Source organism: Garra rufa, chromosome 11 (assembly GCF_049309525.1).
Source record: "Garra rufa chromosome 11, GarRuf1.0, whole genome shotgun sequence".
Lineage (NCBI taxonomy): Eukaryota > Metazoa > Chordata > Actinopteri > Cypriniformes > Cyprinidae > Garra > Garra rufa.
Genome location: NC_133371.1, coordinates 29,677,000 through 29,695,422, shown reverse-complemented (window position 1 = coordinate 29,695,422; position 18,423 = coordinate 29,677,000). Strand labels below are relative to the sequence as shown.

The window sequence follows — 18,423 nt, the reverse complement described above, 5'->3', positions numbered from 1 at the left end:
CTTAGAAATGATCTAAGATTTGAATACTTACCATAAATGCTTTTTAAATGTGTTTTTTGGTTGTGGGCCAGCAGTTCTGTAGAATGCCCCATATGGCATTTTCTTGGTAGCATTTCCATCAGTCTTCACAAGCTTTGTTCTCAATTTTACTCCAAAAACAGAAATTACAAGACATTTGAGATCCAATACTAGCATAAGAGTGAATATGCGTATTGACACACTAGTGCACTTATAATAAGTGGCCACTTGGAGTCAATGTTGCGCCACACATCGCAGCACTGTTTGCATGCGCAAATCCTCACTATTTTAAGAAGTGTTAACCTCTTACAAGCTTGTCTTGGGATATAAAGGGTAATGTCTTTATACTGCAGCTCTAATATAGCAAATCCTCTGCCCACGGTTGTTGCCGCTTTCAGTTTAATTTCATATGGAACTTACATATTACATATTATAATACTGACAGATTAAATTAGTTTAGCATTACGTTTATTACGTTTTTTTGTGCAAGTAATGGTTAAATCTGTGTGCCTCAACTTTTACGTATTTGACACAAGTGACCAATTAACATCCACTCAAGCACGTTTTTGCTTGTCCTCCTAGCCACCACTTCCTTTTCCCTTTTTTGCTTCAATTTTCTGTGAGACTTATGAGGCTCGCAATGAGCCTTGAGGACATCAAAGGCCTTTATAATTATATTAGCATACGCTGAGTGGCAGAGAGCATTCGTAGTTCAGTGGTAACATCTTCGCCAGGAGATCCAGGACAGATAAGCTGAGGCTGTTAAATGTTTGTCTTAGAAGTTTAGTGTGTTTGTAGTTGCTGCGAGCTTCATTTTGAGCTTTGATGCATAGCTTAGAAAGTGGATTACAAGTATGTGTATAGTGTATTCTCACTTGTTTTGGTGGTGTTAATGAGATTTGTTTGCTTCGGTACACTGAAAAATGGTGGTGAAATAGTTTTCACTTAGAAATTGTTCGTAGGTTTTAGAAATAAAGACAAAGAAGCCGCAAAAAAAAACATTGAATTAATGTTGAAATTTTGAAGCAGAAAGACTGAAATTGTATTTTCTTGTAAAACATGCTCCAGTAATCTTCCTTTTTATTCCTGTAAGAGTCGACGCAGCCATTTGTAAATTTTATGGGTCTAGCTTCTGATCTTATCTGCGTCTAGCTATTTTTAGCTGTACAAAACAGCTTGTTTGTTATTTTAATGTATTGTCTCAATTATGAACACACTGGTTTATAGTGCAAACAGTTTTACCATTTACCTCACATTGTTATTCTTCTTGTTATTTCCCTATAGCGGAAATGAACCAGAAGCCTCACCCATAGGCATACTTCCTCCCCTGGTGAAAAAAACAGCTAAAACCAGCCTAGGCTGGTTGGCTGGTTTTAGCTGGTCAACCAGCCTGGTTTTAGCTGGTCATAGCTGGGAGGCAGGCTGGTTTTAGAGGGGTTTTGGCCATTTTTCCAGCCTGGCCAGGCTGGTCAGGCTGGTCTTAGCTGGTCAGGCTGGGAAACCACCAGCTAAAACCAGCCTGACCAGCCTGGGAGACCAGCTAAAACCAGCCATTTCCAGCTTAAACCAGCTAAGACCAGCCAACCAGCCTAGGCTGGTTTTAGCTGGTTTTTTCAGCAGGGTCATTGAAGAAAAAGGTGAGTTTTGGTTTTATTTTACTTACAAGCATCTGGTAAAAATATACATTTCAACTGAATGAGATGCATTGATTTAAACAGAAGTGATTGCAGCATGTACCAAAATTGTTGTTGTTTTTATACCTGGATCTGCTTCATCAGATCTTAAAATGTATTTAGATGCCTGAGGTGATTGAAAGGCATCTCAAAGGCCTCCAAATTTTAATTAAGGATTTTCAGTTGCCATCTATTACCTTTAGGAAACAATGTTTTCTTTTTGAAGAACATGGCTTTGTTCCCATTTATGTGTAGTGTAGAAATGCTTTAGAGGAGAATTGAGCTGTCCACTCTCAGTTTCTCATTAAATTCACAGTAGCTATATTTAAACATCATCAATAAAAGAACAGAATTCGCTTCATTTTTTAATTCATTGCTCTGGCAATTACAATATAGACGTTATACCAGACTGTGAATGCTTTCTGGTAATTGTATTCAATAGGTACAAACGGAAAGGCAAAGCTTTTTATATCCTTAAAAGCACAATGTTTAGAGCCGAGAAACCTTTTTAGCATATTAATATTTTCCTTTAAAGTTCTTTTGCTTTTAACTTGAGTGCATTCTGAAAAAAAAATCCAGATTTTTTTGTATGGGAGAATATGCAGAAATGTTTAAGGAAAATGATTATAACATATTCAGTTATTAATCCATATATTTTTTTTATTTGAAATAGTGATCTTCAGATATAGAAGAGTTTTTTTTTTATACCTAAAATATTACATACAGTTGAGGTCACAAGTTTAAATGTTAATAATTTTACCAAAATAAGAGGGATCATACAAAATGCATGTTATTTTTTTTATTTATTTAATATAAGACCCTGTTTGAAAGTTTACACCCCCTTGATTCTTAATACTGTGTTCTTACCTGAATGATCCACAAGCTGTTTATTGTTTGTTTGTTTGTTTTTTGTGATAGTTGTTCATGAGTCTCTTGTTTGTCCTGGACAGTTAAACTGCCCGCCGTTCTTCCAAAAAAATCCTTCAGGTCCCAACAAATTATTTGGTTTTTCAGAATTTCATCAATTTCCTTCAGAAGGAAACATGATGCATTAAGAGTCAAGAGGTGAATACTTTTTGAATTTGTAGATCAGGGTAAATTTAACTTATTTTGTCTTCTTAGAAACATGCAAGTATCGTCTGTAGCTTCTGAAGAGCAGTACTAAATGAAAAATATGATATTCAGGCAAAATAAGAACAATGTACATATCTTCATTCTGTTCGAAAGTTTTCACCCCTGGCTCTTAATGCATTGTTTGAAACTTCTGTAATAGTTGCATATGAGTCCTTTAGTTGTCCTCAGTGTGAAAAGATGGATCTTAAAATCATACATTCATAGTTGGAATGAATTCAAATACACAAAAATGCTGAAAAACCATGAAAAACCATCCTTCATGGGACATGAAGGATTTTTCTAAAGAACAGCAGGCAGTTTAACTGTTTAGGACAAACAAAGGAATTCATGAACAACTATAACTAAAAAAAAACCCCACACAGCTGTGGATCATTCAGGTAACAACACAGTATTAAGAATCAAGTTTATGTAAACTTTTGATCAGGGTCATTTTTATAAATTCAACAATTATTTTCTCTTGTGGACTATATGTAAACGACTTTTATGTGAAATATCTTATTCAGGTCAGTGCTAAATAAAGAAATGACATGCATTTTATATGATCCCTTTTATTTTGATAAAATAATTATCATTTTGCAGATTCTGCAAGGTGTATGTAAACTTTTGACTTCAACTGTAGACTGTTAAATAGATTAGAATTTGTCAAATTAGATAAATATGAAATGTTTTGTACACAATCATCAGTGTACATCAGAGCCACGCCAACCGTCAGTGCAAACAGTGTAGAGAATCCCCATTTATAAAACCAAAACTGCATTTGCATTAATTATTCATGTTCTGATGATTAATTGATAGGAATTTCTACAAACTCTTGCTATGTAAGAGGAAAGTCTAGCAGCTAAATTATTTAATGTGCTTTAAATGCATCTGGACACAATTAGGAAAGATTTTTACTCGAAATGTGATGTCTCCATCCAGAATGTCACAGAGGAACTGACTGCTGACTGCTTGGATAAGACATTAGATGTGACAGAGGGCATTTCTGTTCTGTAAAAGGAATATTCCTGCTATTGCATACTTTGAATGCATTCTCAAGCATTTGAACTACCTAGAATGAACAGAACTGAAAAAACACGAATATCACATAACTTTTATTAATGCTCTTAGTTACATCCTCAAACAGTATCAGCCAAAAAACACCACAAACCCAAACATAATTGGGCAGGAATGAAATGAAATGAGGTCAGAAACAAACTGAAGAGGAAACCAAACGGAAGGGAAGAAACCAGAAGAATTTGAAGCCAAGCACTCCAAATAAATAATCACATATCTAACCATATTATACCATTACTCTCCTACTCTTTCAGAAAGATTCATCTTTAAATATATAGTTTAAAAATTGAGCAGAGGGCATCATAGTAGCTGCAGTTTGTAGGCAAAGGAAAGCAGTGGCGATCAGGGTGTGGGAAGGGGAAGGAAAGACGGGAAGAGGAGAGACTTTGTGCTTTTTCTGTGCACACTCATTCAGAACTCATTTAGAGAGGGGGATAGGAGGGGAACGGGGTGCCCGGCACATGCACACGGTTACAGTATTCAGGCAGCTGGAACAGAGCTGAGAGATGGAGGTCAGGAAGCCTCGATTCACACCATGGGCTCTCGGCAAAGGACGATCTCCAGCTCTGTGCGGTACAGTTTTCCCCCGTCTGACAGTGCCATGATGCTTTGCTTATAACCATTCAGGCTCTTAGAGTCCACCTCCTGAGGTTAAACACAGTCACAGTACAGTGGGGTTGCTTTCGTTATCTGTCATTTGTCAAAAGCTGTAATAATTCTAAACCTTCTTATCTCACCTTATTGTTCTTCTCATAGAGGTCCTTCAGGAGAGCATCCAACTCCTGCTCATCAATATAGCCATTTCCATCCTTGAAAGCAGAAAACAACACCCATGTTTGTTACAGTTTATAAAAGCATTTTAATGTTCTTCTGTGGAACAAATAAGGAGGATTTTCTAGACTTCAAAGTCCTCTAGTGCCATAAAATACACAATAGCAATTCCAAGTCCAATTTGTGAACAAATCATTTAGTGAATCATTTTGTAAACTGGATCAACTCATTCATTCATTTTTCTAACTAAAACTCTTTACTGAAATAACAAGATCTTTACTGAAAAACATGGCTTCAGAAAACTTGAAATATAGCGGACAAGCTGTGTAGACACATTTTCTGTTATTTTTAAAGTGCATTTGAATGTTTTTTGATGGTTGAAAGCTGCAGTTCCTATTCATTGATGTCATTTCACATATTCATTCTTTCTTTTTACGTACCAGTAAAACGTAAAAAAAAAAAAAAGAAAAAAAAAAAAATATATAAACAAATAAATAAATATATATATATATATATATATATATATATATATATATATTTATATATTAGTGGTGGGCATAGATAATTTTTTAAAATCTAGATTAATCTCACTGTAATCTTGGAATTAATCTAGATTAATCTCACTGTAATCTTGGAATTAATCTAGATTAATATAGATTAAAATGGCTAATTTGAATTCTGACGAAGGCATTCAGAATATGTTTCTCAAACCAGGTGGCGCAGACCAGGGGCTCATCTCCTGTTTCCAAAATGCATCACAAACTGCTTGACAATTGCATTTACAACACAATTAACTATACAAACTTGTGTAAGCAACTATTCCTACACTGCATGTACTTCTGCGTAAAAGGCTGCGCGACGTGCGCGTTGCAGTTAAATACACAGATGCGCACGGGCATGGATATCTGTGTGCGTAGTCTTCGGTTAAACTGCGTTGCTTTTAGAAGCGTCAATTCAGTTGTTGCATATAGTTTAATGTCTTTATTTCGGGATTATTAAAGTAAATTATAACTCACGCACGTGCCCCAGTAAAAAGGGTCTAGCAACGCCCCTGCCCTGAAGCAAACCCGGTGGCTTCATAGCTGCATCCATGTTATCACGTCTCGTTTGATGTGGTAATTTCACAGTAGGCACACAGGTTCGAAGACTCATTCTCGCCCCCTACAGTGCAATTCGGCTAGGTATACATCCGCGCTAAAATATCAAGGTGAAAGTCATCATAGCTTGCATAGTATAGACCCAGCTCCCAACCCAACTTTGAGAATAGATTAATGGCAATATTTTTTTTATCGCCCAATAAGAGTCTCACGTTAATGCAGCACGTTAACGCCGATAACGGCCCACCACTAATATATATACTGTACAGTCGTGGCCAAAAGTTTTGAGAATAACATAAATATTGGAAATTGGAAAAGTTGCTGCTTAAGTTTTTATAATAGCAATTTGCATATACTCCAGAATGTTATGAAGAGTGATCAGATGAATTGCATAGTCCTTCTTTGCCATGAAAATTAACTTAATCCACTGCATTTCATTGCTGTCATTAAAGGACCTTCTGAGATCATTTCAGTAATCGTCTTGTTAACTCAAGTGAGAATGTTGACGAACACAAGGCTGGAGATCATTATGTCAGGCTGATTGGGTTAGAATGGCAGACTTGACATGTTAAAAGGAGGGTGATGCTTGAAATCATTGTTCTTCCATTGTTAACCATGGTGACCTGCAAAGAAACGCGTGCAGCCATCATTGCGTTGCATAAAAATGGCTTCACAGGCAAGGATATTGTGGCTACTAAGATTGCACCTAAATCAACAATTTATAGGATCATCAAGAACTTCAAGGAAAGAGGTTCAATTCTTGTTAAGAAGGCTTTAGGGCGTCCAAGAAAGTCCAGCAAGCATCAGGATCGTCTCCTAAAGAGGATTCAGCTGCGGGATCGGAGTGCCACCAGTGCAAAGCTTGCTCAGGAATGGCAGCAGGCAGGTGTGAGCGCATCTGCACGCACAGTGAGACCAAGACTTTTGGAAGATGGCCTGGTGTCAAGAAGGGTAGCAAAGAAGCCACTTCTCTCCAAAAAAAAACATCAGGGACAGATTGATCTTCTGCAAAAAAGTATGGCGAATGGACTGCTGAGGACTGGGGCAAAGTCATATTCTCCGATGAAGCCTCTTTCCGATTGTTTGGGGCATCTGGAAAAAGGCTTGTCCGGAGAAGAAAAGGTGAGCGCTACCATCAGTCCTGTGTCATGCCAACAGTAAAGCATCCTGAGACCATTCATGTGTGGGGTTGCTTCTCATCCAAGGGAGTGGGCTCACTCACAATTTTACACAAAAACACAGCCATGAATAAAGAATGGTACCAAAACACCCTCCAACAGCAACTTCTTCCAACAATCCAACAACAGTTTGGTGAAGAACAATGCATTTTCCAGCACGATGGAGCACCGTGCCATAAGGCAAAAGTGATAACTAAGTGGCTCGGGACCAAAACGTTGAAATTTTGGGTCCATGGCCTGGAAACTCCCCAGATCTTAATCCCATTGAAAACTTGTGGTCAATCCTCAAGAGGCAGGTGGACAAACAAAAACCCACTAATTCTGACAAACTCCAAGAAGTGATTATGAAAGAATGGGTTGCTATCACCTGAAAAAGAAGGGCTAACACTGCAAATACTGACTCTTTGCATAAATGTCATGTAATTGTCGATAAAAAGCCTTTGAAACGTATGAAGTGCTTGTAATTATATTTCAGTACATCACAGAAACAACTGAAACAAAGATCTAAAAGCAGTTTAGCAGCAAACTTTGTGAAAACTAATATTTGTGTCATTCTCAAAACTTTACACTATATATATAAAACAGTACAAAAAAACAAAAGTCATATAGATCAGAGACATTAGTTAATTAAAAAATAAAACAAAAACCATACAGAAGCCATTTTGTTTCTTAAAAAAAACTTGGAATGAAAAAAATTAAAATATATAAATAATAATATAAAAATTATACTTCTTGTTCTACAGCTAGTTGTTAAGGCAACATTTCTCATTTTCATTAAGTTTAACTTGATCCATTAAAATAACTAAAACGGAAATTAAAATTACTTAAAAAAACTAATAAAAATTACCAAAAAGATTTAACAAAAAGAAAATATACAACAAAAATAATATAAGCTACTAATAGTATCTGTGTGAACAGAACCGTATTGGCTTATGATAATATATATAATATATATAATAATTTATTTTCTGACTTTCAAGTGACTTAAACCCTGTCAGAAATGTTTTTTTTTTTTTTCAAACACCTGTCTGTTTCAATTCTCGTTTTATGACTATCAGCCATATTAGTGGTCAAATGGCTTGGCAAGTGTTTTGTTGTCAATATTTCATAACAGCAAAGGCATTGTGACTGCTAGGAGGAGACTGAGAAACTTAGACAGAAAGGAAATGCAAAAATAAAATGAGAATTGAACTAATCATAGCTCTGACATAAACTTGCATGTTAACATTTGAGACAACTGATTGTTGGTCCTCTAGTTTAGCTTTAACACGTAATCATGTGCTGTTGTCTAATGGCCTCTATTTGCTCACAGATATTGCATTTAATTTAAGATTGTGATTTTATAGAACAAGGTTTAGATAATCTTTCCCTTCTAAAACATATATGCCTGGTGTGTTTAAGTTAACTGGAGAAAGACTAATTATGAATGTGTGGTAGCACCGCATTAAATAGCAATTCTCATCTTGCAGCAGTTTTCATTAGGGTTTCTGTAATTACTAATGGTTGGCACTTAAACTGTTGTAAATGTGCTTCTGATTTTGCATTTTAAATTATTTTACAAATGATGATACCACCGAGCTGGAAGATGTGGGCAGAAAAAACACGTGCAGGTGCTTCTGCTCATTTACCTGCACAGGTGAACAGGGACGCTGCTTTGCATTCAAAAGGCACTCATGAAGGAGGGAAAGATCAGATTTCCAGCAAAATTGCAGCAGTGCATACAAAACCATACAATACCCTAAAGCCCTACAAAATCGTTACGCTGTTCCTGTCGGATTATACATTACCTTATCATAGAATGCAAAGATGGCGTTGAACTGCTCAGCAGTCAGCCTGACACCCTGTTGGACAATAAATACAAGTTTTAGTATCAAAAATATTTGACCTTCAGAACCTCATAAGGACTACAAACTTATGTATAAATACCTGAAACTTCAGCAGGAAATTCTCCTGAACCGGCAGAAGCCTTAAAATAAACAAAAATACAGATGTGATTGATTTGTAGTGATTTGTAACTTTTTCATTTTTTAAATTTTAGAAATTTCATTTCTCACCTTGCCATTTCAGACAAACCCAGTTTCCCATCGCCATTCAGATCAAACATCTTGAGCTATAAGCATAGACAGCAACTTAGTTTAAATGTTTACACAATACAGAAATCCTGCATCAAAAATCATGTCTTAACTTATTTTGTTCTTCACAATAGGTAGAGGACAACTAAGGCTCGCTATGTCCAGCTGGCTTTCCTTGGAATAATAAGTTTGTGTCTCTGGCCTTAAGGAGTGGACATATGTTAGCACAGCTGGAGTGCACGAACTACTCGGTCAAGTATGGTGGCAAATGACTCAAGGATTTTAAGGTGACATAACACTTTAAAGTTGCATATTTGTGTTTAAAATTAAATGACTGCTATTATGTAAGAGCTCTCTGTCATTAAAAAGTAAATGACATTGACTAATGCACCACAAAGACAATGACTTACTGTTGTTTGTGTGTATTCCTGCAATTTCTGGTCATCATAGTGTCTGTTTGCCTTTTTAAGCAGGTCAGAGAGGAAGCCCTGTTGGAAGTAATGAATATGAGGATTTTATATACACTTAGACATTTAGAGTTGAGGTCAAAAGTTTACTTTCACCCCTTTCAGAATCTGCAAAATGTTAATTATTTTATCAAAATGAGAGAGATCATACAAAATAATTTATTTTTGTTAATTTAGTACTGTCCTGAATAAGATATTTCACATAAAAGATGTTTACATATACTCCAAAAGAGAAAATAATAGTTGAGGTTCAAAAGTTTACATCCCCTTGATTGTTAATACTGTGTTGTTACCTGAATGATTCACAGCTGTGTTTTTTGTTTAGTGATAGTTGTTCATGAGTTCCTTGTTTGTCCTGAACTGCCTGCTGTTCTTCAGAAAAATCCTTCAGGCCCCACAAATTATTTGGTTTTCCAGCATTTTTGTGTATTTGAACCCTTTCCAAAAAATGACAGTAGGATTTTGAGATCCATCTTTTCACACTGAGGATAACTGAGGAACTCATATGCAACTATAACAGAAGGTTCAAACACTCACTGATGCTGCAGAAGGAAACAGAATGCATTAAGAGCCAGGGGGTGAAAACTTTTGGAATTTGAAGATCTGGGAAAAACATGTAACTATCTTCTGTAGCCTCTGAAGGGCAGTACTAAATAAAAAAATAGGCCAAATAACACAAATGTATCTATGTATCTCTATATCCCTATTCTGTTTAAAAGTTTTCAACCCCCCCCCCCCCTCTTATCACATCGTTTTTTCCTTCTGGAGCATCAGTGAGCGTTTGAACCCTTCTGAAATAGTTGCGTCTAAACCCCTTAGTTGTCCTCCGTGTGAAAAGATGGATCTCAAAATCATACAGTCATTGTTGGAAAGGGTTCAAATACACAAAAATGCTGGAAAACCAAAGAATTTGTGGGACCTGAAGGATTTTTCTGAAGAACACTGGACAGTTTAACTGTTCAGGACAAACAAGGAACTCAAGTGTATGTAAACTTTTGAATGGGGTCATTTTTATAAATTCAACTATTATTTTCTCTTGTGAACTACAGTACAGACCAAACGTTTGGACACACCTTCTCATGGTCTGTACTGTAGATATGAATTCAACTGAAAAAACTTGTGAAAAAATATCTTTCAGGTGGTCAAATAGCAAATAGCAAATGGTGGAGCTCTGCAGCCACCTACTGGTAAAAGTTATTTTATTTTTACTTTTAAAACTGGATTTTCCAAAAGATGGGCAAAAATCTTACACTAAACCATGTGAAATTATCCATGTTATCCCCATGAATTTAAGTTAGAAATGTGGGTCTTTTATAAAGTGAATTTTACATAAAAAAGCAGTTTTTGTATAAAAACCCATTTAAAAAATACTTATTTATTAATTTAAATATATATATAAAAAAACACACTAACCCACTGAAAACTGCACAGCTGTAGAGTTAAAAACTTTAATAAACAGAAAAATATACAGTACAGACCAAAAGTTTGAACACACCTTCTCATGCATTTTGTATTATTCCTCTTATTTTGGTAAAATAATTAAGATTTAGCACACTCTGCAAGGTGTATGTAAACATTTAACTTCAACTGTATTTTAGATAGAATTTGTGAACCCCCTCAAGCATTTTCACCTAAGAAAAACATTATTTGTTAGTGACATCTGCTTTACTTTCTTTTGAGGTCATCGTCTCCTCAGTGAGCATTGCTTCATTTGCTTTGTTTACAAATGTAGTGATTTGTATACTCTCTTTGGATGCCAGCCACCAAATCCAGAGAGATTTGCATAGTTTCCATCTGCCTCATCACATTAGTGGCTTTCAAAACTCTTTTCAGTATTGCTGTGAAGGCCACAGCAGTAAAAATCTTACCTTTAGTTCATTAGCCTCAATGAAGCCGCTGCGGTCTGTGTCATACTTCCGCCAGGCCTGCAGATACAGACAAATATACAAAGATATTGTAACTGTACTATCAGTACAGCGCATAGGTGCAGTATGTCTCAGGTTGGACATAGGAGAAGAATAGGAGTGCGGAGGTGAAGAAATAATTGGCAAATTATTCTTACATTAATTACCCTGGCTTTTTCATTATCCCCTCTGTATTTTCTATTCAAAGCAGCTGTGCATTGTGAGAACAAGGAGCGAGAAATGCCATTTAATGAATGTTTTAATCTAGCAGCTGGCCTTGTTTCCATCACAGGCTCTTATCAAAGATAGATGCCTCCCTCTACAGGTCTACGGAGAATTACAGCAGCACATCTATAATACATGAGTCTGAAAATAGAAGTTTGTACTTACTCATTCCAGCCTTTAAAAGGCTTGCCTACCACACTGGATGATTAAAAAGCTTCCCTTTCTCTTTAGTTCTACTCTCGCTTCAACTTGACAAAATACATCATTGAGGGAGTCGATTTTTGACGATCAGACTCTCCAAAGTGTTGTATTTGGCTATACATATTAGATGCATTGTGATGATATTTGTATGGCACCCAGGGGAGTCTTGGGTTATAAATATACAGATAAATGACCACGGATCTATAAAATGAAAAATCAGCTTCACTTACAGCCATGAATTCAGTGCTGGATCCAACAAACTGTCTGAAGCACAGGAGAAAGTTCTCCTCTGTGGGCAAGATCTGAGCCAGCTGATGGAAAGTATACATGAGTTAGACACATACAGCAAAAAGAATGGAAAACCTTAATATTTCCTATTTAAGACCACTGCTTTTTTTTCAATAAGTTCCAGGTTTGAATAAAGTGATTAAAGCAAGATGGGATGATGGTGATGTGTTCATCTACCTCAGACATCTCAATTCTCCCGTCTTTGTTCTTGTCGAATTTCTGCATGAACTCTGTCATCTTCTCTTTGAAAGCTGCGTTTGAGGGATCCTGTGTGGAGAAAGCACAACAAGATGAATCTTTTTCTCGTTCTTTGCTTATTGGAAAAGCTTTATTCGGTTTGTGCTTCTCAGGTTAGGAAAAAGCTTTCACTTTATAAGTGATGTACACTGCGCATTGCCTTGTGCCATATTCATTGCCACTTGTGTGGCGGATAATAGCATTACTAACTTTATGAGACCATTTGTGAGGCTCTCTCTGCTTTATTGTTGAACATACAGGGATGAAGATAAAATCTCCTTTCCTATCTTTCCTGCATGCCATCTGCCTAGTCATCTGGGGTCTTTATATATTTGATTTGCGCATGGTTCAAACTCAGTGAAAATATGGCCCAAAGTATTGTTTTAATATGAAGGAGTTTTGTGTATTGACAGTATTGACAGTTGCTTTCCTTATATTTCCAATTATGCATTGCATTGTGTTGCATTCGGGGGTTAAAAGACATGTCTGTAAATGTATCTGGGAGGTAACTTTTTTGATTTTTCTGCCATTTATTTTCTTACACCCTGTTGAAAAAAACAGCATATGCTGGTTAGGTAGGTTTTGAGGTATGGATGCTGGTCCTTAGCTGGTCCTAAACTGGTCAGGACCAGCATAAACCAGCACATGACCAGCATAAACCAGCTTAAACCAGCATCCATGCTTCAAAACCTACCTAAACATGCTGTTTTTTTCCAACAGGGCAGTATTAGAATTAGAGACAGAATACCAAAAATAAAGAATGCTGTCAATATTAGTTGAGTTTCAAGCCCGCCTTCATCTTCCAATTAGGTAGTCCCGCCCCCAAATGACGGCATTGGTTGAGTCAGTGCCAGTGAAACAAATACACAGCAGCTTTGATTTCCATGTGTGTGCAAAAGCAAAGCTAATATTTGCATTGTGTTATCGCTCTAGATTATTCACAGGGTGTTTTTCATGTAGAAATAAAAAAGTGCGTAATGCTCTCTTTCATTTTCTAATAGAACCGGACCTGTCAAACAGGACATGTAGTTGAATTTTTTTCAACTTGCACTGAAGACGTGATTGAGGTTTATATCACACGTTCATGGCAATTGCGTCACCCAATTCTCATCACTTGGTGCAAATTCGCATCTATTTGCATCTTTGCATTGACTTTGTATGTAATCTACTCACACGGGAGGTAACTTTTTCGATTTTTCTACCATTTTTTTTTTACACCCTGTTGAAAAAAACAGCATATGCTGGTCAGGTAGGTTTTGAGGCATGGATGCTGGTTTGAGCTGGTTTAAGCTGGTCTTAGCTGGTCTTTAGCTAGTCATGTCTAGTAGTCAGCATAAACCAGCAAATGACTGTCTTAGTGGTGGGCCGTTATCGGCGTTAACGTGCTGCGTTAACGTGAGACTCTTATCGGGCGATAAAAAAAATATCGCCGTTAATCTATTCTCAAAGTTGGGTTGGGAGCTGGGTCTATACTACGCAAGCTATGATGACTTTCACCTTGATATTTTAGCGCGGATGTGTACCTAGCCGAATTGCACTGTAGGGGGCGAGAACGAGTCTTCGAACCTGTGTGTATGCCTCAGTCTATGATATGCCTGCTGTGAAATTACCACATCAAACGAGACGTGATAACATGGATGCAGCTATGAAGCCGCCGGGTTTGCTTCAGGGCAGGTGCGTTGCTAGACCCGTTTTACTGGGGCACGTGCCAGAGTGAAAATCTGCTGTGCCCCAGTAAAATCTCAAATTTGAGTTATAATGTACTTTTATAATCCCGAAATAAAGACATTAAACTATATGCAACAACTGAATTGACGCTTCTAAAAGCAACGCAGTTTAACCGAAGACTACGCACGCAGATATCCATGCCCGTGCGCATCTGTGTATTTAACTGCAACGTGCACGTTGCGCAGCCTTTTACGCAGTGTAGGAATAGTTGGTTACACACGTTTGTATAGTTAATTGTGTTGTAAATGCAGTTTTCAAGCAGTTTGTGATGCATTTTGGAAACGGGAGATGAGCCCCTGGTCTAATGCACCACCTGGCTTGAGAAACCCGTTCTCAAAGACTTACTTTTAGTCATTATTTGGGTAGCACACATATTCTGAATGCCTTCGGCAGAATTCAAATTAGCCATTTTAATCTAGATTAATCTAGATTAATTCCAAGATTACAGTGAGATTAATCTAGATTAAATTTTTTTTATCTATGCCCACCACTAGACTGTCTTAAACCAGCACATGAGCAGCATAAACCAGCTCAACCAGCATCCATGCTTCAAAACTTACCTAACCAGCATATGCTGTTTTTTTCAACAGGGCAGTGTTAGAATTAGAGATAGAATTCCAAAAATAAAGAATGCTGTCAATATTAGTTGAGTTTCAAGCCCGCTTTCATATTCCAATTAGGTAGTCCCGCCCCTAAATGACGCTATTGGTTGAGCCAGCGCAAGTGAAACAAATACACAGCAGCTTTAATTTCCATGTGTGTGCAAAAGCAAAGCTAATATTTGCATTGTGTTATCGCTCTAGATTACTCACAGGATGTTTTTCATGTCACTCGCACAAATAAAAACAGTGCGTAATGCTCTCTTTCATTTTCTGATACAATCGGACCTGTCAAAAAGGGCATGTAAACAAACAAATTTACAAGACGCGATTGAGGTTTATATTGCACATTCGTGGCAATTGCGTCATCCAATTCGCATCACCTGCTGCAAATTCGCATCTATTTGCATCTATTCGAATCTTTGCATTGACTTTGTTTGTAATCTACTCACACAAATAATTAAATTTGGTTTGCACACACCATTAAAATGATAGTTTACCCAAAAATGTGAATTCTATCATCATTTACTCACTATTGAAAGTCAAAGGGGTTTAAAACAAAGACATTTTTTAGAATATCTTCTTTGGCGTTCCTCGGAACAAAAAGTTGTCAATGAAATGAGGGTGAGTATATGAGTATATTTCCTTGATTGTGTAAACTATCCCTTTAAGCTTCTTTGATGATGTACTTTGAGGTGATGTGAATCATACAAAAAGAATAACAATCTCACAATCTATCTTTTAGTTTAAGCACAATTAATACAGCACAATACAACTAGCGCTGTGAAATTAATTAATCATGATTAATCGCGATTAATGATGATTAACTGCATACAAAATAAAAGTTTATTTACACAATATGTGTGTGTACTGTGTATTTATACATAGATATAAATATAGACAGTACACACATGTATTTGGGTAAACACACTGTTATTTTAGATATGATTAATCACGATTAATCACGATTAATCGATTTGACAGCACTAAATACAATGAAGTTTAATCTTCTTCGCTTGTCTGTATACTCACCGCACCAGCCCCTCTCCGTGCAATCTCCAGCTGACTGAAGAAGTTTTCAAGCTCCTTGCCCTCAATGTAGCCATTTCCTGCAATATAAGGAAGTGTGGTTCAGCACTTACTGAGATGTCTTAATCCACAGTGATGTTTGTCATTATATGACTAGATAACTACTGTCTCTCAATTGAAATGCTAAGTAACGAGATTGCCTAGATGGCTGCTTTGAAGCTGGTTAACTCTAGATTGGTTTGTTGGCTGGCACCCAAATCCAAGTAACACAGTTCTTAATTAAAAACTTTTGATGGCTAGTCTCCCAGTTAAGCTTTGAAGGCTCTCTCTTTTCCATTTTTCCTCTAATTGGAGGCCTTACAGTATGAGCCTTTTAAAGCCATTTATTTGAAAAGACGAAAAGGAGATTCTTCTTGATGCTTCAGAGAACACTGCTGAAACTTTAAGTCACCTCTACAAATAAATGTAATATTACCATCTGGGGTAATTTCCCATGCCAGGAAATTGGCCCTTCATGCAAAGGAAATATGTGTTTGTGTATGCGTGTTTGAAATTGGATTTTGTGTGCATGGCCTAATTCATCACAACAGTGATTGTAACTTATGTGAAGTGAGAACTACAATGAGTTCATAAATATTGTTCTATTATCTGTGTTTCTCCCAAAGGCACCATGTTTGAAAAGTCTTAGTCTTAACTACTATGATTGTTGATTAATTTGCCTGTGGATTAGAGTGGAATTTATAGACATCTGGACACATGACTCATGGTTAATCTCTATTTCTGTTAATAAATGTGAACCATCACTGCATGGCTGAGAAAATACAATGAGCTATAGGAAGACAGGCAATCTTACTAGTGTGTTTGCAATCGATCTGACTATTGCATTCAGAGAATGAACACTACAAACATTGATTGTTTCCAGAGATCTATACAGAATAATTAATCTAATTTGTTGAGTGCAATACATAATAATTACAGTCTACACAGGCATTAATCCTGCTGAGTATGTTGGAAATGACTATGTTGCCATCTGGTGTCGATATGATTGCTCTGACATTTTAAGAGATAATATGAACATTCATTCTTCTTACAATTAATTAATTTTTTTAGTCTTTGGAAATGTCAGATTGATTCCACTGTGCTTATACAATATGGCCCATGCATTAGTTGTATATTGACCATCCATTATTTGATTTCATCCATATTGCATTCTATGCCTATTTGCTCTGCCTATGTTATTATCGTAATTCTTCTAGCACATCTACATTCCTCCGGCATGGTCAGCCATCTTGGAAATAAAACTCATGTGTTGGAGAAGCCATTTTGGACTATGACACAACAAAATGTGTCACACACTGAATCCTAAATCTTGTTGTAGCTGTAGACTTATGATAATAAAACAAATGAGTTTTCATATGATCAAGCCACATAAATGAGTGATAAAGCATCTTTGATGGAAAATAATTCCAGATGCTCCTCACTATCTTCTAGAAGATATTCTGTGGTAACATGAATGACTGAGATCATCATAAACAGCCTAATTCAGGTCAATTTCTTCTTTAAAACCAATTTTGTGGTAGTTAGATTAATTGGTTACTTTGTAACTAAACATATCATAATTCATCCCTCATAAATTTGACAGATTATGCATCTTCGACTTTTTAATCAAATTTTTGTCAGCAATTTTCCCGCTTTTACGGATAGTCTCTATAGGATCTCATTTGATTGTCATCCCCCGCACAAACGTAAACTTTTGTTTTTATTGTTACCTCCTTAGGTGAACGCAACTTTGTTTTCGAGCGTCTATTTACTGCATTTTGACTAACTTTAACGTTTGTGGATAATGAATTTATAAACACATAGCATATACACCCTAATATATACGTATAAAAAAGAAATGGTTACTTTAAGAACAAATCAACTCATTTATTTTGTTGTTTACTCTGAGGTTGTTTTATTTTTCCATTTGCTTTAAGTTTATAGCTGAGATGATATAGTAAATTTGCTATATATCGAATGTCTGTATTTCACTAATATGCATTCGGCGGGAAACGAACTGGAAAGAAACCGGAACCAAGTTGCTAATAACGATAACATCTGCCTTCGGATACGATTATGTCCCTAATACATAAATAATTAGTCAATGAGATATTTTCAGCTTTAGATATTGCAGGATGTAAGACAACTGCTAACTCTCCAGGAATAATATCCGATGAGCTTCCTGTAAGTGATCTTCAGGAGATGTCCTGGGTGATGAGGACCTTGAACACATACCCATCTTCCCAACAGAGATGCACTGACAGATGCCCAGGGTGCGTAAAAAACACATGGGAATAGACGGTGTAGGAGAAAGTGAACTTGGGCTTTTAAAATTTTGAAATAGCCTACAGCCTGAGGGTGAAACGTTTTTTAATATTTTTTTCGAAATAGTACCTGAGTGAAAGTAATTTTATCAATGGGACGCTATATGGAGCCGCCTCTGGAGTTAAAAGACGCGCGATACGATTATTCACAAAAAATTGTATCAGTCAAAGCATTTAAGCCGTATTGTACGCTATAATTGATTTTGTCCATGACTTATTAGATAATAGCAATGGTGAGCAAAGTCTGCATTAGATTCGTGCCAAGAAGGATACTAAAATGCTGAATGAATAAATGACGTGACAGTATAGCTATCATTCATAAAAATATCAAAGAAGACTCATATAAAGGGACTTATTTAAAATAAATAATATATATTTCTTTCCTA

General features: G+C 36.5%; 1 protein-coding gene across 1 annotated transcript in view; it reads right to left on the bottom strand.

Annotated features, from left to right (window-relative positions):
* Positions 1–3,903: 3,903 nt before the first annotated feature.
* Positions 3,904–18,423, bottom strand: part of calb2a (calbindin 2a) — a 15,417-nt gene continuing 897 nt past the window's right edge. The window contains exons 2-11 of the mRNA XM_073850742.1: positions 15,678–15,754; positions 12,259–12,348; positions 12,024–12,104; positions 11,332–11,388; positions 9,407–9,484; positions 8,979–9,034; positions 8,851–8,890; positions 8,712–8,765; positions 4,616–4,687; positions 3,904–4,523 (exon numbers count right to left, since the gene is read on the bottom strand). Of these exons, the coding sequence (XP_073706843.1) occupies positions 4,407–4,523; positions 4,616–4,687; positions 8,712–8,765; positions 8,851–8,890; positions 8,979–9,034; positions 9,407–9,484; positions 11,332–11,388; positions 12,024–12,104; positions 12,259–12,348; positions 15,678–15,754 (722 nt within the window). The 3' untranslated portion in view covers positions 3,904–4,406. The remainder of the gene's footprint in view (positions 4,524–4,615; positions 4,688–8,711; positions 8,766–8,850; positions 8,891–8,978; positions 9,035–9,406; positions 9,485–11,331; positions 11,389–12,023; positions 12,105–12,258; positions 12,349–15,677; positions 15,755–18,423) is intronic.